The 22,136-nt window shown below is 38.2% G+C and overlaps 1 protein-coding gene across 5 annotated transcripts in view; it reads right to left on the reverse strand.

The window, feature by feature from the left end:
* The window catches only part of CDK6 (cyclin dependent kinase 6), a 136,548-nt gene that overhangs the window by 87,075 nt on the left and 27,337 nt on the right, over window positions 1-22,136 (reverse strand). For all 5 annotated transcript variants that reach the window (XM_083860013.1, XM_083860012.1, XM_083860016.1 and 2 more), the window contains exon 3: window positions 18,382-18,517. In XM_083860013.1, coding sequence (XP_083716139.1) covers window positions 18,382-18,517 — 136 coding nt within the window. The remainder of the gene's footprint in view (window positions 1-18,381; window positions 18,518-22,136) is intronic.

Below are 22,136 nucleotides of genomic sequence, written 5' to 3' on the forward strand. Positions count from 1 at the left end.
CACAGACCTGCCTGTATATTACGAATGTTATATGTCAGTCGCAATCAAAAGTACTGCAATTGTGCACAAGATTCAGGAAAAATGCATAAGTTTACCTGTATTACAAAGGTCCATGGTAGTATTTGAAAAACTTTGATGCTCACCAATTCTACTGCATTGCTGTAAGATTATGACTCAATTTCATGAATGTATCTATGTAGCTATGTCTCTTAGCTTTCAGTATACTGAGGCACTGTCTTCCCTTGTTGCGCACCTATACATAGACTGAACTCGATTCATAGCCATGACAACAGGCTTAGCATGTTCTAGTCTCTTTGCTTCAACTTGCCAACTGTTCCTTCTGAGTCAGAAAAGAACTGCTGAATTCGTCACTGCCACAGGAGAACCGGACCTAACGTATATTGGAGTGCTCCAAGCATTTCTCAAACACCAGAGCTCACCAGCAGCAAAGGCAAATTAGGACTAGGCCACAACAACAGATGCACCTGACTCTGCATCTACTGCACCTGCAAGGACTTGCACCTGCAAGGAACTGCTCTGAGTAACCTCCTGTCTACCCTCCTTAAAATAAGGACCTGGATTCATATTTTACAGGTTGGTAAAAGTTTCAATCTAAGCACATGTCTGTTTTACCAGAACTTTAATGCTGACAGATTCCCACGCTGATCTCAGTAGCTGTGAACAAAAGACCAAATTCAGCATATAACATGTCTACTTGACATCTCTGGGGGACATATGTACATACACATGCTTGGGCACACACATGGATGCATTTTACTTAAGTTTATGTAAGTCCTTCCAAATGAATTTCTAATTTTATAGCTCAACACCTGTCAAGTCAGTTTACAATCTAGATCTTTCGAGTTCTACTTTTTCATCTGCTATTTTTCATATTTGATGAGAAGAATATGCATGACTGAAAAAAACTCTGCATAATTATTGTTCTACTTACATTCAGTCATTCAGTGTACCAACAATTCCTGTCGAAGTGGAATTACCAGACACGCAAATGAAACATACAGCATTTCCCACCTGGCTACTGGTATTTGTCAGATAAAATACATGAGAAATGAACAGAGGGGAAGTTTGTTTTAAGATTCTGACAGAAATCGGCAAATGCAGCATTGTTAGCAAGACTTGTCCCATATGGGAGAAGTTTTACAGCAGGTAAATCTAACTTTGTGATTAACAGTCTTTTTCAGTGCTCAAACCCTTCCACTCTCTGTTCCCTGCAGAAAAAAAAAAAACACAAGGCAAAGCTTTTAACAGAATTTATGGATCTGAACCTAGATAAGTAAAATACTCATGTTTCTTTCTTGTACCTCTGGATGATATCAGAGTTTTGTACATCCCCAAATACCTTCTGGGAAACTTCCTTTCTTTTATTGCAAGGTTTTTATAACCGTATTGGAAACAGCAGTTTCTCACAGAGCTTCCTAGTCTGACAAGTTGTTACTCCTCTGTTCTTTTATCCCTCATATAATCTGAAAAAGAGATGAGGACTAAAATGTACTACAAAATCCCCTAAATTCTTTACTGCCTCACCCAGCTGGTAAAGCTCCATATAAATGACTTGAAACAGCACCTGTGATTTGTATGCATCAGCTGCGAAGACCCTTCTAGCACATATCTAGGGATTCACACCAGCACAAATTTGCTACCTAAGTATCACAGCAGGTCACACTGAAGTTTAAATTCTGGAGTACACTTTCCATATAATTACAGCTCCCTTAATTATGTTTGATAACAGGGTAAGTCCTACAACATTTTTCCTTCAGCTGATGTTGTGAGCCTCTTTCTTCTGAGGTAAAATCTAGATTTTAACTTGACTAAGTTAATCTGTTCTGGAACATTGTGTATACACCCCTATCTCTATCACTTTAGTGCTTTCAGTTTTTAAAAACAGATTTTTTGATTGCTTCTAATAGTACGTATTTCCTTCTCCCATTGTGGGATATCATTGCCAGTTCCTCTTCAGAGTCTTTGTTTCTGCATTACTACCCATCTCTATTTTGGGACATCACCACTTGCAATCCTTATGGAAGCTCCCCTGATGTAATCAGAGAAATCAGTCCACCTCGAAAAGCCACAAAGCTGGATGTGACTCCCTTAAACTACTTCAGTATGCTTTGGGGAGAAGTGCACAGAAATCACTGTCTCACTCCCTGTCACCACCTACAAACTACAGTAAATTATTAATCACAGATGAGTTAATTGTCCTCCTGTGCCTCTCACACCAGTCCTTATAAGAAAAGGTGTCAACAAACCAACCCTCTTCTCTAGGAAGAATGCAGCTCCAGCAGCAGTACAGCTCTTTACCAGCACCTTCCTGATGCCATTAGCCATAACAATCTTCCCAATTTCCCTAAACTCCAGAAAGGGTTAAAATATGGCATATGTTGACAGATGACATGCCTTGCTAACAGGAAGGACATGTTGCTGTGGGGCCCAGATCTCAGCTTCTCCTTCCCTGCAGCTGTCTGTGGACAGCAGCTAATTGTATCCACTTGTTTTACCTCAGGGATAACGTCTGGAGGGGACAAGTGCCACAAGCGTACTTTTTTTTTTTTAACGGTCATTTCCTCTCTGGTGTAACTTGCATGACAGCATGTGACAAGCAGAAATTAATGGGGACACTGCTGTGCCAATATCTCTTGAATTGCTTTGACACTGGCTGCAGGCTGCCTGCTTGGCCACCCAGCCAAGACCTCACATGAAATGTGGCAAGAGGCCCACAAGCTCTATTCACTAACAAGCCAGCTGGTCAGTGATTAGAAAGCTGAAACAACGCTGTGCACATACATCAAGAAAAATGCTTTACAAGCAGCTTCGGACTTAGGTGGTAAAGCGCCTTAGAGGAATAAATCTGTAAATTTATCTTAGGGACTGTTACCTTAAGGCAACATTAGAAAGAATGCAGAAGGCCCTTGAAGATGACTGGCCTATGTTGTCACCTAAGTACAAGAAGGACTAACCTCAGAACAAAGACTAACATCTTGATGTGCCCAAAATCATGTGTGAACAGCTCAGGCTGCATGGATTCTGGTCCAAAGGAGCACTCAAATTATGTAAATATATAGAGATTTATGACAGACTACTTTTCCTAATGGTCCATCAACACTCTGGCAACATTACTGACATTTCTACAGAAAGTCTCACTGAATCTGTTTTATACCGATTTGTTTCTACACTGATACAGAACAACAAAGGATGAGCCTTTAGAAGCATCCCAAGAGATTTGGATGATCAGATCTCATACACCCAAAGCAGCTTTGTACCTTTCAGCCCAGACTTTTTTGAAAACTGTCAGATCCTTGGCTAGACACAAAAGGCTCAAGAGTGTTCCTTTAATTTCTCTCTTCAGTTGCTTTTTTAAATACTAGCCACTGAAAGTGCATAGGCTCTTGATGACACACCTGATGGCAACAAGAAAACAAGTTACGCTTTTTTTAAAACTGAGAAAAAAAGCAGTCAATAGGATCCTAGAGATTGGGAATACATCCATCTTTTAAAATCAGTAAGACTTGGGCACCTAATTCCTAGGGCTCCTTCACAGTTATTAACTCATTCCAGCAATTTTTGTTTGATGAAAAACTTGTTTAAACTTATTATAACACAGGCCTGATCAATCTCCTGATATATGAGGAAATATATTTGTGGCTTATACAGATACATCAGGGCACAAGGCACTGTAAAAGGATGTGGCTGGACAGCAGAGTAACTTTCTCAGATTAGAAACTGAGGTTACTGAAGAGTTTGGACCTAATTTTGAAGGCTTCCGATGTAGAAACTTTGAGGAATTCTGCATAGTCATGAATGGCACTTGCAAGCTGAGGAAGAAGATGGCCTCATAATGGCACGATGAAGTCCAATGAAGTTACCAGGACTCTACCCATCAATTTTCAAAGACCTAAGCTGGTCTCACTGCTTTTTATTATTCCCATTTTCCTCCCACCATCATTGGAACCAACAGCACCTTCAGAGAGATGTAACCAACTTTCACTGAGACAAAAATGTCAGCATGACATCAGGCATCAAAATACTACTATTCTCTAAAGTTAGACTCTCCTTTACTAAATAGTTAACAGCTTTTATGAAAGATGCGAACATAGAGGAAAGTAAGAAGACAATGCCTTCCTAATCTCTCCAGAGAATACATAACAAATAAAGCTCAACTGTGTACTTTAAAAAAGTCACTTCAATATTGTATTTTTTTTTTCTTGTAGGGTACTTGGCACAGCAGAAGAATCATGATGCTCCTAAGTGCTGTAAAATGGCTCAACATTGGAGCCTATTACTACCCCAGATCTAGTCACAGGAGTACATTTAACTTTGCTGCCTCTCTTGCTCTGTATTATAAATTCAGGGATAATGGTTAACTAATTCATGAGCATTGCAAAGATTAACTAGTTAATGTTTGTTAAATACTCCAAAGAACTAGATTTTGCTTTCAGTTATAACGGCTTACAAGCTTGAAGAAAATTAAAGGCATATAGAAGAGGAAGGATTTTATTTTTATACAATTCATAGGAAAAAATAGGCTTAAAAAAAACTCGGGAGGGGACAGTGGCCTACTGGAATCAGTTTGTCCAGGATCTCCCATTTAAGAATTTTACATATAGTTTCTCAATACTGCAATAGCATTGTTTGAGCTCTTGAAATAGTCTTCAGGATGAATGTCTTACTACACCTAAATTAAAAGCAGGAAACAAGATAATCATTTTTCTTGGAAGCATTCAGCAGATCGAGTTGCTCTCTGTGTTTACAGCAGCAATTAATTTGCAATTCTATTAACTTGAATTTAAAAAAAAAAGGCTCCTGAACTAACAGCTTTCAAAAGGGAACAGGCAAGTGTCTCATCCTACAGACAAGGCAAAGAGAAGACATTTTGCAAGAGGAATAGAGCATATACACAAAGACTTTTGTTTTCACTGAAAGAATGAGAAGTTTCCTGTTAGCACCAGACTAGTGGGAATGGCTACCCATTCCCATTGTGCTTACATAGTCTATCACTTTCTCCTTTCTTTTCTTATTTCTTACCTTTTCCTTTATGTCTCTCTTTCCTCCCTTTATGAGTCCTGTTGCCCCTTCCTTCCCCGTTCCCCTTTCTGACCCTTCTTATCATGCCTGCACTGCACCCTGTTCCACTTCACACTCACTCCCATGGCCTGTGGTCCCACTCCATCTCTCTGGGTTGCTGCCTCCCACAGCCCAGGTGGTAACAGGCAAGGTGGGTCACGAAGATGCCAGCTACCAGCTGAGCCCTCAGATGCCAGCTACCAGCTATCTGAGAGCCCATCTCTGGATTTCAGATATAACAAACTGCAGCAGGCAGTGATGTGACTGTGATCTCTGCTGTGGCTGCAGTGGTGAGAGATGGTCCCACATATCTGCTGAGCCTCTCCAAAGTCACATGTGCCACAGCCCCTCCAGCTCTGAGCAAAATGACACTGATTTACATTAGCACACATTAGTGGAAACCCTGCCTTGTTTTCTTTTGAACACTTGACTGATTCTAAAAAAAGTAGATATCCTCAACTTACAATGGGCGATGAGTCTACTTATTTCCTAAAGTTAACACAATAGACAAGAATCAGCTCTGCTTTGGGAGTGAGAGGAAAGGTGCAACGTGAGAGCTGACAGTCTTGGGAGGGGAGAAAGATGGCCTCTGAAGTTTCATAGGAAGAGGATATTTCCTCCCTTCACTTCCCCAAATATTCAACAAAACAAACTCTAAGACATTTTTAATAAAAAGCCACTGTATGTTAGAAGTTAGTGTGCAAAAAGAGCTAATCAGTGGAACAAACTGCTTCCATGAAGATACATCTTTTGAAAGTGTCACAAAAGATGCATGTGAGAAATGCAGCTTCTGGCAAATTCAACACTGCTTCTCAAAAGGGTAATCTGTGACAAGCAGAAAAGTATGCTATTAATTACCTAATTTGGAAAAGAAAACTACATGTATTCCTGTGTGTCTTTACTGTAAGCATTAATGGAGAACCTATGAGAAAAAAGTAGCTATGATCCAGACAACCTGGATCACGTATGTCCATACTTTGCTGAATCAGGTCCCAGAAACCGAAATCTTTTGTTTTCCCTACCAACAACAACAAAATAATTACAAATTATATGATCCAATATCAAACTGTATGTTATTCCAAAACTAGTCAATTAAGTAGAAACAAACTGTATCATCAGAAGGGCAAATGAGAAAGGCTAGGGATCACTATCAAAGGACTTCTGTTTTCTTTTGTTTATTAAATAGCAACTGTATTATTTACTGCAGCTTTGCAAGCTAGTGAGCAGCTGGGTGTGACACATTTCCATGCTCTGTAACCTCTCCTTATGCTTCGTTAGACTCCTTATCAGGACCAGAAGAAAAGAAATCTCTCTGTTATGCTTTTCCTGTGGCAAAGGAAAAGACAAGATGATGACTTTCCAGCTCATTTCACTTGTACAACGTTCTCATCAATCACCATGGGGTAGGTCTTTGTTATTTTCACTGAAGGACTGTTCTTAGTTTTCTGTCACAATAAAGCGTGACTCCACTAATTAGCAAATCAAGGTTACCTCTACCACATTTGCAAAAGAACAAAATGCAAACATAAGGCTAAAACTGCTTCTGAAATATTTTCCAAGTCCCCAGGTTGACAGAGATAAACCTAAGTCAAGCTAAGTCTAAATTTTTTAATTGAAACAGAAGTTAAGGTCTGAAACACTCAAAGTAGATGACGTAAGGAAGCAAAACTAACCATTTAATCAAGAACCAAAAGTCTTCTGCTTGTTTTGCGACTTTCTGCTCCAGAAACCAAGCAAAGAAACTGTGGTTTATTTTCATATTAAACTCTCTGTGAAGCATGCATCTCTCTGCAGTTTTTGTTGCTATAGCCCACACAGCTTGGCCTCTACTCTCCTTTTGCTATGTCTTCAATAAGAGTTTTAGACATCAGCAGGAATTACGTGAGAAAACAAAAAGCAAGAAAAAGCGGTATCTTCTAAGCAAGGCAAAAACTTAATAGAAAATGCTTTGTAACAGGGTCTCTCCCCTAACTTAATGTCTTTATATGTATTTTCCCTTTTAGTCTGTGTTGTTTCTCACTGAATGACAGCTACACACAACATACTACTGTAATAACAAGCATAGGGCTCAGAGATCACTACTGACATTTTCAGAATTCAATTTAGACATTTTTATTTAAATGCGTGAAAGACATCTATATACTCTTTCATTAATTGCATTTTACATTTGTAATGTTCTACGTATTCTTTTGGAACCATTTCCATTAAAATGCCAACTCTGTGTTTGGATAGCAAGTATTTCCTTTGTAACACTAAGGGAGGAGTATGTTACTGTCAAAATTTCTCCCCAGAAAGTCCTTGCTAAAATATTTACCCTGCTAGTCAGAACAGGAATATCTGAAGTTAATTCCAAATGAAAGAATATTTTAGAATGAATCATAAACTAGATGTTAAAAAAAGGTAACATGCTGCCATTCCAATGCTCCTTCCTTGTTGTAAAACTAAATGAAAAACAACCCTGCATTTCCATCCACAGAATATTGTAACATTTTGGAGTGTTCTGAAGTTTCCTAATTGTAGTTATGCAACAGAACTATCACAGCCTAAAACAAAGGACAAAAATTCAGCAGCTGAGTTTACTGGCTTGCAAATTAAGCACTCTTAAGAAATGGTTAGCATGTCTTCTTGATTATTTTTGGTATTTTAAAGTTACATTCAATGCTTCCTATTGTATAGACAAAAGAAGTGGGACATTTTAGAATACTTATAATTTTTACAGCGTTGTTTGTAAAGTCACATATTTAGCAACAGTGAAAGCTGCTGACCAGTAACTTTATTTACAATTAAGCCACTAATTTCAAAGGGCCCTTTAAGGTATAAGACACTGCTCAACATTAATAAAGACAGAATGCAATGTCATTTGTTGAACTGGTCACAATGGTAAAATACATCTTCTTCTTGGAAATGGGTATTCTCAAGAGTCATTATTTTCAAAGAAGGCAAATAGGATATTCTGTGGCCACAACAGCTATGATATTAATGAAAAACAGATATAAACAAAACAGTCCACCAAACCTTGTGATCCTTAGAGCCCTTTGCTATTACTGAGTCAATTTACCATGCTGACCAGCTATGACACATTTTTGTGAATTGTCAGGAGTCTGGTTCCAAATGCACAGACACTGCTTACACATAAGTTTTGATGGAAGACTATTTCTTTGCTCTGACCAAGCATTTAAACACAAGCAAAACACATGTTTTATGACTAATCTGAGACTAAGGAAACAATGGTTTCAATTCTTCTTTGTTCTAACCTTAGAATTCATCAGGTCAGTAGCACAGGATAACAACTGATTCTCCTCTGTTAGCTCCTCTAATTCAGTCCTTCAACCTCATTTTTAATACTGGAGCAATCTGTTGACATAAAATTAAGCAGAAGTTTAAGAGCTTTGCTGAAGCAGAGCCTCTGCTCCCTTCGGTGTTTTTTCCTTTGGGATTGAAGTTGAACCAGAAAGTGCAAGTATATATTCTGGCATGAGTTTAAATGTTTTTTATGTGTACAGATGGGTTAGTACTGTATAGCTGTAACAGTAAAGGAGAAGTAAAAGAAACCTAAAACAGTGATGTTTGTAAGTCTTTGGATAAGGTTTCCAGTCCAAAAATGAAGGATAGATTTGATGCAGGAGCTTGAACCTTTGTAACTGGCTTTTTCTTAATGGCAAACTATTCAGGCTTTGCAGTAAAACAAATGAAAGGCTGCTTGCCTGATGCTGCTAACAGCATTGCCCCATACTTACTCCTAGAGGAACCCCAAGAATCCCACAGTTACACCACAGGATTTGACGTTCTGTGAAGGATTTGTGCTCTGGAGTACCGACATTGGCAAATGCTGCAAAAGCACATCTGATTTATTAAAACTACAAATAAATTAATCATTTGAATTTCCAAATATTTTCCCTTGCTGTTGCACCAAGAACAAACAACAAATGGTATTTCTGTTATTTCACTTGTGTTTCCATTCTGAATTTTCTGTCTTCCGGCAGCTGCTTGCAAATTTACTAACAATGTGTGTCTTTTGTTTGGACTTCTCAAAAAGGATAGTCTCAAAATGGAAGGAAGCTCATTTTATTTCACTTGGAAACCTGAGAAACCTGTAACATGAACTGTACACTGATTAAAGAGCACTGATATATAAAGGGCATAAAAAGGAAGCAGTTGTGTAAATGTGTGAAGTGGCTGTGATGGGGAAAGAGCAATACAGTGGAGGAGCACTGTTTCACACAAATAATGCTGTTATAGGGTCTATCGTGGCTCATGTTTAACAAGGTATTGTGTAAAGACCAGTCAAAAAGGAGGACCTATTATGGTGGGCACCAAAGTTAAGGCTTTTCATACAGCCTCTTCCATTAAAAGCTCACCAATAAAATGGACAAGACAGACCCCAGGTGGAGAAATAGTGAGACCGTTCCAGGATGCTACATTTTTACAGGAGTCAGGAGGACACAGGCAAAACAGAAAGAAAAGTGATGAAGAGAAAAGTTCAGGAGGAAAAGAAAGAAGAGAAGAGTACTTTGCTGTGTAATTATGAAGTGAAAGTGAGGTGAAAAGGTGAAAGAGAAGGACGGAAAGAGAAAAGGGATCAAAAAATAGGAACTGCATAGGCAGAGAACATAGAGTTGAAATCACTGAAAGCAGCTTTGAATGTCAAGAGGTTTTGGCTTTGGTTGCTCTAGCAGCTGAGTGTAGCTGGCTGATGCCCCTGGCTGGTGCTTCTCTGCAGTTTCATGCCTGATGGCCTGAGGACAGGAAGCAGGGAGGAACCGTGTCTGCTCTGGCATCCACAGGGGTGGGTGGGACGGGGGCTCTCCATGTGTCTCTCATCTGACACACTGAATAGAAGGGAGAGGCACAGCTTCAGCTGGGTCTTGTTTTATTACTTCCCTATGAATGTAACAGCTCAGCTGGCTTGGGTGATGAGCTATTGGATGGACTCCTTGAATCAGCACATACAGGCCTGTATACACACACACACACACATACATATACAGATGCATACATATATATTCATACACACACACATATACATGTGTGTACATGTATGTGTAGTGTACTTTCATGTGTATACACGTAAAGGCAATACACACCAATCCACTCTCCAGGCAGAGCACAAGAACTGGTGCTACCCCTCACATATCCGTGTACTCTTTAAGCATCTGCGTTGCCAGTTCTGGTCTTTTCTGGGCCACACCTATTTTGAGAAAATGAACTCTGGAGACAGTAGAGTGATGATCATAGTTTCCCTTTCTCTCACTCAAATAGCAGGTTTTTTTCTGCAAATATGTTAGAGGACTTTTACAATATACATTTATATTTGTATGTGTGTTTATGTGCCTAAGTATTCATAAATAATAAAACAGCTCTTCAAGCTGACTTTACATTCTACATATGAAAACATGTAATACAAAAAATTCCATCTCTGCCCGTTTGTACGGAACTTTGTTTTCTGGCATAAGCTAAATATATCTGCTATGGAGGAAAAGAAACAAACAAAACATATCTTGATTAAATCAGTATGCCCCTAAAGTAGCATATTTTGAATTAATTTTTACTGTGGGATACAATAACCTGCCTATTCACTGGCATAAAAACAGTGCATACAGTTAGTCCAAAAGTATTATATTTCTCTAGGAGTGGAATAGAGAAAACAGTCTTATGGAAAAATAACTTAGTTGACTACTATATTATCTTTTATTAGCTATGAGTTGTCTGTGGCCAACTTTTGAATTGTTTTACACTATGGCTCTATAATTGCTGTGAGTAAATATAGACACTTCATTAATATTGTAGTTTAGAGAATCTGAGCTGTAGTAACTTGGGTTGACTGAGATGGTAAATGTACCCTGCTCCAATGCTTCTTGTCCCTGATCAGCTGAATTCAACCCTTTGAATCCTGAGTTCAGTAAGAAAAAATATGTTGCCCAGTTTTCCAACGTATCTACCTTGTCACAATTTGTGCTACCATCTACCCTTCCCCATCTCTGTGTTTGTTTTGGGATGAAGTACAACTTTGTGGGTGTATTGCATAGGGAATTGATTTCCTTCCAGTGCAGAAACTACTATTCAAAAAGTGATTCTTCTCTGCCCCTGCAAAAATCAAGAATGGCTCTTAGAACATCTCTTTACCTCACATCTGCTGCAGTCCAACCTTTGAATTACTTGTCAAAAGTAGCATATGGCTTGTAAGCAGATTTAGAACATGGGTAATTCCAAACATTTCAGTCTGTTTTTCTGCCACTGCTTTGTGTGATCCATCAGCTGCAAGAGCTTTCTCTTAATTGCTTTAAATGTAGCATATCGTGTTTGATGAAGAGAAAGACTCTGGAAACATGAGTGACACTTCTGCAGAGCAAGTTGCACCTGCGCACCATCACCATGAGACTAAAGAAAGCATCTCAAAAATACTCTCTACTTAGAGGAACTGCCACTGGCTGGATGCAGAACACTGTGGCACTATCTCTGACATGCTGCCTGGCAGCTCAGCTCCACTTCTCTACCTGATTGACAATTATTCCTACCACGTGCTTGCTCCCTTTCTTTCAGTGTCATCAAAGCATTTCACTTAGCAGTTGGTACCACACTGATATTACAGTAGCAAAAAAACAGTGTAATTAATAATCTGAGAGCATCTCAAGGGAATGCAGAGCAATAGGACCCATAAACTTTTTTATGCATCACATCCATGTCCTGCTCTGCTGAACTAACAGAAATGAAATGAGCTGATAGCAACACTTCACTTCCAGTGTTTGTAATACTGCAATTTTGCAATGACTTGATCATAAATCCATTCTACCAAGGTTTAATCTCCTTCCCTACCCAGAATTCAGAATCTCTTCAGTTTCTTAATTTCCTCTGACTTTCTGAATAAAGACGATTTCTGGCCCTCCGTCTACTGAAAACAATAGCTTCCTTCTGATTTCAAAAAGGAAGTGTCCCTTAGGGCTGTACTGGACTGCAATGTTGCCTTGAGAGTAGGGACTACAAAAGAAAAGTAGGTTGAGATGTCTATTTACAGAACCCTTGATAGACACCATTTCACAGTGACATTTCTAATTCAGTGTCATTGTTTTGAAAGACTAAAATTATTATTTCAGGCAGGTTGCTTTCATGCATTATGCTCCAGTGTTGCTTGACTGCTTTCCAAACTGGAACAACTGAAAAAATGTGAAGCGCTCCAATGATTTTAAATCACTCTAGTCAGGACAGAGTGATTTAAAATTATTGGAGTGCCTCACATTTTTATGAGCTCTCAGTTTGCAAGCAATGGAGGTCTCAGCAGTCCTAGGCTACAGCACTGCAAAAAACAAATATACATTATCATCAGATTGAAAATATTTGCATTTGGAAATTATAGGAATTAGAAGATATTTAATGCCACGATAATTAAAATCAGTGGCTGTACAGTAAGAGTAAAAAGGTCCAAGCTAAAGAAGTAACTGCATAGATACCAGACTATATTGCATAATGCAATATATGCAGTCCCTTTATTCACAGAATCATGACTCCTCCTAACCCCTTAGTCAGTTTGTATCAGCCAGAGGAGATGTAGCTATGCCTCTACATGCAGCACAGTATGGGAAAGAAATTACACCACCTACAACAGAGGGAACAATCACTCTGGAGAATATCCATTTTTTAATGTTTAGTTCCTTAATAACTTGTGCACCTACTCTCTTCCCTGATACCTTTTCATGCAGAAGTTCAACTCCTAATAGCAGGGTAACAGAAAGAAAAAAAAAATTATCCCACAATGATATATCAGTCCATCCCTTTTGTTTTTCATTAATTTTTACTGGCAACTCTTAATTTGTAATACTGATTCAGAACAAAATTTGTTGCAAAAAAATCCACAAAAATTAAATCCTTCGCAGCTGTAAATGGGCACCATTTCACTGAAACAAATGGATTTACACTTGTTAGTATCAGCTGGGGATCTGATCCATTATTTGTTCACTCCAAATTCCTCACTAAGTTTTGCTTCTTTCTTTACCATAAAAGTACTGACAGGAAAACAATAACAGCTCTTCTGTTAATATTTTTCTTATTAATTTGAGCAGGTTCTTTTTCATAGTGATTTTTAACTTTGATGTTAAATGCAGCCACACTCGTAAGACTCTCAGTACTGGTGAATCTGTTTTCCTGGAATATCCTGCTTTATTTTCAGAACTGCATGATTGTGTGACATCTGCTTCACATCTCATACGTGATCAACTCAGGAGGTACAACCACGGCACATGGCTGAGTCACCTAACAACAGTGAACAGTGCTCTGCTTTCTGAGAAACAGCATCTTCATATTAATTTTCTAAGTGTCCTGCAAAGATGTGAACAGTCTTCCTGGTTTAATAGCAGGTAATATAAGCTAAGGACATGCACAGGGATGCAACAGTAACATGTACTCCATGACTGAGGCTAATATTTAAAACTTCAATTTATGGGCTACCATCTGACAAGCCCACAAAAGGAAATTAGGTTCACTGGTGTACTTTCTAAATTTTAAGCATGTAAATACCAAAATCTGTACACACCTGAATCAGGTGGGCATACTGGCTTTCTATGCCAAGAAGTAAATATCAAAAAAATATCCACAAATGCCATTCACTTGGGTGAGGAACCAGGACACAACAGAGAAAAGCATGTACACTGAACCCTGCTGATTCTGTGACTTGGCTGCCCTGTTCAAGGCTGGAGGGAATACCATGAGGATTCAGGAATCACAGACCTGAGTAGAAGGATATGCCCAGCTTTTGCAACATTCCATGATAGATAACATATGCACCCGCTCTACTGGAAAACTTTGTCTGTTCCCTTCTGTGCTGACTGTCAAATTGAAACACGCACAGCCCACTTAGCACATGTAGCCTGAATTCTAAATTTCTGGAAGAAAACTATTGCAAGAAGCCACAAGTCTACCTATAAGGGCATTACCTCACAAAGGTAACTTTTTCATTACTAATACTAAAGAACCTCGATAATAGTTTGTTTTCCCCTCTCACTTTTACAGACTCTTTGGTTTGGCAGCAGAAGATGAGTGGAAGAAATTCCAAAGGACCATTCTGTAGCCACTAATGTGCAGCTTTATATACTAAGCCATCACACACAGAGATTATTTAAAGCTAAGTATTATCAAATACCTTGCAGTATCTTAAATCAATAAACACCATCTTGGCTGCATATGCATGATTTTTACATGAAAAATGTAGTCAGTGTTAGAACAACCATATCCATATCAAAACTACTTAGGAGCAAAAACCCCACGCCAGTCTCACAAGCATCAGAACAAAGTATGACCACGCAGCTTAAACATTCAATCCCAAAGGCTAAGACATCAAAATGCTTTAGTGGTCTGTTAACTATTAAAAAGAAAATCATCTTTCTGTGGCAGACGTGCCATTCCCACTTCCACTACCCTTATGTCAACTAACAAAAGTTTCTAATGAGCCAAGTCTCTCAGAGACTCAACTGTTAAGGCCATTAACGTTACCAAAGACCCGTGCATGACTAACAGCTGTGTCCAAAGGAAACTGAACTCAAACCCTCCATATCCACATAAACTGCCTTAAAGAGTATCCCAGGAAGAAAAGAAGGGATGAGATGATGGGTAGAGAGGAAAGAAGGAAGATGTTGTCATTGCTGATTCTAATTCATGCCATATGGAACATATATTAATCAGGTCTGACAGAGGAAGCCAGCAAGTGTGAGCGTGACTATGATCCAGCAGTTACAAAGGCTTATTAAGTAGATTAAAGGCTGAATATAGCTCTCTTTCAAAAGGAACACCAGGTCCACATGTATTTGGAGTAGTGTTCACCATCCCTCTAGTTTAAAGTACACTCCCTTAAGTAATAATGGAAGGGCTTCAGCAGAAGAGTTTTAAGTAACTCCTCTGTCCAGAATAACCTAGAACTCAGAAGCCAGAGCCACAGAAACAGACAAGAGCATTCACACTCCTGGTAACAGAAAGGGGAAGTGAGCATGTCTGCTTAACATCCTGGGTGTGTATTCCCACTACCAAGAAATGTCTCACAGGAAAACTACCTTTCTTCTATCATGCTATGAACACCTGTCAGTATCTTCCTAGAACACCCTCCAGGGTGACTCCTAGTGCAGGGCCTTAGGCATTAGAAAGGCACTGCTGACCAGCATTAAGACAAAAGCTCTAGTTGTGTTTAAATGATCAATATGGTTCAGTCTGCTACAGTCTGACGATTGCTGGCAAAAATAAAGGAAGTTCTTAAAATGGTACCAATGTCACTTTTATTTCTTGACAGCTGGTAACCAAAAACCCCAGCACGCCAAAAGCTGAGCCTCCCTTCCCTAAATGTTATGTAATGCTGGTAGTCAATTCACACAGAAAAGATCTTTTGGGGCTGATACTTCTCTCTTAGTTATTTTATGTCATTCAAGGTCCACTAACAACTGTTGATTTTACACCACAGTGCCAAAGAGGTATATTAGATCCTTTAACTTCAAGCTATGCAGTGCTTGGCTCATTTGGCACTTCTGTGTTGCTGACACACACAGAACTTTGACAGATGGTCTTACAATACTGGCAGTTGTTTTGTTCTGTGCTGGCAGTGAGGGGAAATACTCTACACAAATTGTCTGCAATTCTGGAAAATAAATGAAGTACAAATCCATATTAACCTCAAAAGCCAAACTATAAAAAGTCAGATTAGTCATTTAACAATGTATGTGCTCTGGGTTAAATGCTCAGCTGCTACAAAATTGTAGTATTGCCGTGCAGCCAGGAGAAGCATGTTATGTTTCAATTTCTCTCAGGAATATCTGTAAAGACTATATAATTACAAAGGTATTGAAATATACTAAAAATGAGCCTTGAGACCCTTTCTCATGTGATCAGCCCTGACTATCAGCAAAAGTACCTCCATAAACTGGGTGTTTTGACACAAATATGAAGCAACAGGGTGCAACTTAAGTTAACCGAATCCCTCTCTTTTCCTCTGCCAAACAGGATTCAAGAAAAAACACATCAGCTACCGTGAAAATGTTGAAATCAACAGCGATGACCAAGTGAAGAGCAATTTTACATTTTTCCTCACCCATTTAAAAAGACATTATGTACCACAAGCTGAATTTTACAGTCACTAATTTCAATGGTTGCAGTGGAGCTTGCACAGTACATAAAAGACCAAAACTGCTCCTCTTCGTTTTTGTGTGGCTTTTCTACTTTATTGTGCCAAACTATCAGATATAACAACTGGGTTAACTAGTAAACCATGTATATAGTGCTTTTTGATTGTAAGTGCAATGATTTCCTTCATCAATATATAATCTTCATGAAATGTATATTCAAACATATATTTGACATAGTGCAATTTCAGAACAGACTTTTTGGAAATCACCAATACTTTAGCTCATGTCTTGCATTTCTTTTAAATGAAACACAGCTCAAAAGATATTTCAAACTGAAATTTCAGAGGTTTGGTCTTTCAGTTCCATCAATTTCAATATATTTAGTTAGACAATATGCCAGTCACTTTGCATCTTATTTTCATGATGTTAGTTAAGTTGTAATACAGTCCACATAAGTAGATTCAAAGTCCTAGGAGGAAAATAGAACCTTAATAGCATTATAATAAAATAGTCCTACATTATAATAGGTACATTCCATCTTCTGACTGAATCAAAGCGGTATCCATTTTCAAAAATTTTATTTTATCCACTATGATTGGTTATAAACATGGTTGCTGGAACTGACTGGTATTATACATATGTGACTTTGACAGCAGTGAATAGATCTTTATCCGCTTTAGTTCTAATTTTATACTGAAAGATCAAACACCTCGTAAGTTTGAAGCTGTTAAAAAAGTTATTAAAACAACTAAATTTTCAATAGTTTTCACATTTTCTTTTCCTCCCTGGGGACTTTTGCCAGAGTAAGATGATACACAATTCCAGAAAGTACTTATACAAGTGAAAGATAATGGATCTCTGAAAGCATAAATTATTTCTCCTCATGAAAATGAAATCAAATGAAATGTTAAACAGACACAGTCAAAATGTAGCAACATCAATCCCTCTGCTTCTCTTCCCAGGTATAAATTTTTTGTCAAACACTTCAGCCTATGATCCACAATGTGGCACTTTGCTGTGAAATTCCCAGAAAAGCAGAGACGTTGGTATATGCGTTTTATTAACAATAATGCAAGCACATCCTATCCTAGGTAGGGTCCTCCCTTACAGATGCAGAATATGAGATAACATGACAAGAAAGCTTCATTATTGTCCTCACAGTCATTGAGAGCCTCCCCAGCTTCTCTAACAACTGGTGATGACTTTCCCCACCCTTCAGCCCATCCTCTGCAGAGCATACCACAGGTCCACAATGAACATTTCTTGCTCTCAGAATGTACACAAACTCTCCTGGCAAGAAGGACATAAAACAAAAGTAGTCTCTTGGGGGAATAAAAGGCAAAGGAAAAGGGATAAGGAGCACAGGATTTATTTTATCCATTCTAACAATAACCAGCACTTCACCTTTAAGGGAAAGTTCAAGTAGTCTCTGCCTAAACAATAACAGAACCATCTGCCTGCAGCTGGAAGCAAAGGTCATTCTTAATGACTTCACAGAATCAAGGAATCATAGAATGGCATTACTGGTACTGGAAAATACCTTTAAAATCCCTCTGCCATGCACAGGGACACCTTTCACTAGACCAGGTAGCTCAGAGCTCCATCCAACCCAGCCTTGAACACTTCCACGGGTAGTGCAGCCACGACTTCTCTGGACAACCTGTTCAGTACCTCACCACCCTCACAGCAAAGAATTCTTTCCTAATATCTAATCTAAACATAATCTTTCAATTTTAAACCACTCCCCATTTTCCTGTCACTACATGATCCTGTAAATAGTCTCTTTCCATCTTTCTTGTAGGCCTCCTTCAGGTACTGGAAGGCTGCAATTAGATCACCTCTAAGCTTTCTCTTTCCCAGGTTGAACAATCCCAATTCTCTGAGCCTTTCCTGGTAAGTGCTCCACCCCTCTAATAAACTTGGTGACCCTGCTCTGGACTTGCTCCAACAGGTCCCTCTCCTTCCTAAGCTTGAATTCTACATTTGGTACACCAGTTGAGATTCAGTAAATTTACAACTCTGAAAGAAAAAAACCACACGTGCAGCATTTTCACAAAGAGATTGTATCTGTTACTTCGTGCTGCAGCTCATGTCCCAAACTGGGCACTACTCAGTTTTGATGCAACAAAATCCTATGGGATTACAACACAATTGGTCTCCCTGATTTATCTCTGAAAAATTATCTCCTAAAATCTTTCTCCTTATATACCTTTATGGTTTCAGTAGGCACTCCAGGCTCTGGAACTTTATCCAAGTAAGTAGTCAAGTCTTGATCCACATGTTCAAACACTAATGTCAACTTGGTCTCTCTGTCTGTTCGTGACACGGTGCACACATCAAACAATCTGAGAAGAGGAAAAGAACAGAAGAGGTAAGAGAGGTAAGTATACAGGAACCAGTACAGACCTACCTTGCATCTCAAGCATGTCTATTTAAATTTCTTACAGTAAACAGAATGGAAAAGAGCCTTCCAAAGGTAGACCAATCTTTGAGCTCTTGATTCATCAGATAACAGTTGATATATCAAAATCACCATCTCAGTCCTTCACTTGGGAATTCTGAAATAGGATTAATTATTAAGAACTCATCAGCTGTTGACTGTAAAATAATTACATGAAAAGAATGTTTTTTGATACAGCAACTTGAGTTAATACAGAAAATTACATGGTATTTATCCACATTCTAGGCTCTAGTACTTACAGTCATTACAAAAAACCCAAGAAACCCCCCAAAAAACCCCAACCCCCCGCCCCTAAAAAAAGAAATATTAAAAAAAAAATACATAGAGTGTTTGCATGCACCTTCAGTTTCTTTCCACATATTTCCCACTTATACCATTACACAGCTTTATAATTAGATCTTGTTCACCAGAAACAGAATTTTTTCACTGATTTCTCTTGCAAATTCCTGGATGCAAGGAATACCTTCAAAATCAGCATAAAGTTTGGAAAAAAGCTTCGTGCACAAGATGTCATTATTTCTTTCATCACTTTTGGTCATTCTTTTACTGGAACTTCTTTATCATTTCACCTTGTTGCACAACACCAAACTAATTTACAAAGCTCTTCATAATACCACATTCCTATCTGATTACTGTATTTTCTATTGTTTTCTCTTTTTAAGTAGGATTTCTCTCATCTCCACCTCACCCACCATGCCAGCTTTAACCACTGTTTTACCTTTTTCAAAAACATCTGCCCATCCTTCTGTGCTTCACACCTATATTCATACCAGTGATTTCACTATCCTCCCTCAAGTCCCACTTCTACAAAATCCTAATAGGAAACCATCTAAACAGCCAGAGGGACATTTCTTCCCTGCTCACATACTTTACTCATACGCTTATTCATTTAATTTTATATTCCAAGATCGGATTGCATTTCTCTCTGAGGCCAGGCAGAAAAATGAATCACTACTAGGTGACAATAGATTTAAAAAATGAATGGAGTTATTGAGAAAAAGTCTAGACAGTTAAACTGAAGAATCTCTCACTGATAACAGACCAAACTAGTGTTGACACTATGGCTTTTTTGTTTCCAACATCTTATCAGTGATATTGTTGTATTACTTTTATCTTTTCTCCTCTTCCTTAGAATTACTTTATTAGAATTAAGAAGTGCATAATTTCTGGTAACATTATCAAGTAATATTTTTGTTGTTTGTTCGATTACTAAAGGCTTTATATGCAGGATCTGAAGACAACTGATCACAAATAAAGCCTTGGGAGTCCCTGCTTTTCCCAGAGGCCATTTGACAAACAGAGAAGGACAACATGTACATGAGATTTTGCACTCAGATTTTACCTCTTACCTTAAATCTCAATGTATTTCACAAGAGAAGGAAACACTAGAATTGGCATAACCACCTGGGAAGAATGTAATTTGGGTTTACGAGAGCAGTATTTTTCACTTGACATTTACCATGGTAAGGCTGTGCTCTCATTTGACAGCATTTCCTAAATAATCTTTGGTCTGACACTGAAAAATTGTTTATTAGCCACTATATTCTGAAAATGTATACATGCACATTCATTTTAGGTTAAGGAAGCTTTTCAGTGAGTAATAAATTAGGAATCAGAGTTCCAGAATATGGAAAGACTGTGACTCTATATCTACTTGAAGACTAATCTGTACTTAATCTCGAATCATCATCTGAAAACAAACAAACATTAATTATTATGGTAACACAGTGACTGTAAGAGAAAATGTGTTGGCACATTTCTCAAAATGACAAATACTATTCTCTAAGATTCCTTCAATGGGGTGTACGTGTCTTGTGCATGGCAAATACGCTTTGTGAGAAGTCACAAACCTTCCTGAAAAGTGAAATTTGCTGGTATGTGGCTGGAGGTTAATAATCTGCAATATATTTATATATACCAACATGGAATGTAGCTGAACTGCCTATAAGCCCAACACATGCAAATAGAGAGGAGCCAGACAGGTCTCAACATCTGAACATAAACACTGGAAAATATTTCCAACTGTATGATTCCTTTGTGTTGACCTACATTCACCTAAATGTTCTAGAACACCCCTTCTGCCAGGTATTTAATACACTGGCAAAAATGTATTTTCAACTATAGCAGAGCTGCTATTTAAGAAAAAAAGGGAAAAAAAGATTTCACTGTGTTAAACTTAGAAGCAACAGGTAATTTCCAACTCACTGTGGAGGAAAATGTTGACTCTCTATTAATTATTCTGTATGTCGGTTATTTTGATTCTGGCATTTTCTGGCATAGCAAAAAAAAGGAACTCAGAGAAGCACAATTCTGGTTACCATTTACTGCATAAAAATATTATCATCAAATAATAATATTATCTTTCCTTTTTATATACTCTTTATGTGAAACTGCAAATGTTTTACTGCTAATCATAAAAGCTCCAGATTCTGCACTGGGCTGGGTAGAAGTACACTGTGTTTACTCACAGAAAATATAGCTGTAAACTTAAAAAGATAGTAATTGAAATCACGGGTTATATGAATCCATGATATTACAAAAAAACAACATCTGGCATTGCTCCTGCTAATCATTCTTGAAATAAATTGAGAAAGACACAGCCTCTTTATTTAGTAGTTTCCACAAGGAAAAAATTACTTTTTATAAATTATACTCTTTTACATTCACTGTGAGAGTATCACCCATAAAATTGTCTTTGTTAATTAGGAACATCTCTGTTGCCTACATTGCACATCTCTGAAGTAATTTCCTCAAGATTTTATGTATGTGACGAGTTAACACTGCACATGATTGCCTCTCTGGAACAGGCAACAGCAAAAGGCCTCTTATTTAAAGAGTTACTATGTGGACACCGTCCTAAGTGAAGTAAACCTACCACAATTAATACAGGATTTCCATGCTGAATACTTTGTAAACACAAGCCCTGCCCTTCTATTGTACTTACAAAAGAAATGTTTGAATTATTTGATTAAAGTAAGATCCGCTATGGGAAATCCTGCAAGTATTTAACAAGACGTTTGGCTGGGAGTCATACACCGCCCACCATGTCAATCTGAACTGGAACACTATTGAAGAACACTAACAGAGAACCTGGGTTTTAATGTAGACATGTTTTCAAGTTAATTGTACTAAAGCAGAAGCTGATCAGTTATAAATCTCTGTCTCTGTTTTATGTGTTTAGTGCCTAGTGGCTCTTCCTATAATCCAGTAGAATACCCGCCTTCCTACAAAAATACTATGGCGTATTTTGCACGCAGAAAACCAGATGATGGACCTTGAAGTTTCCACAGCTTCTTACAACACAAAATCTGACAAATGCAACCTTAGTTCTCCTTCATTTTACAATATGAATACCTAATGCTTTTACAGTTAGATAAAAGACAGTTATTACTTTGAAAACTATTCCATCTACTGAGTGGTAGATTGTAACTGATCCCAGAAAGTCCCTAAATGTTACTAGATTTGCTTTTGAGATGCTTTGAGAATTGCTATGAAGGTTCCCA

The sequence above is a fragment of the Zosterops lateralis genome, assembly GCF_965231275.1.
Source record: "Zosterops lateralis genome assembly, chromosome: 1".
NCBI lineage: Eukaryota > Metazoa > Chordata > Aves > Passeriformes > Zosteropidae > Zosterops > Zosterops lateralis.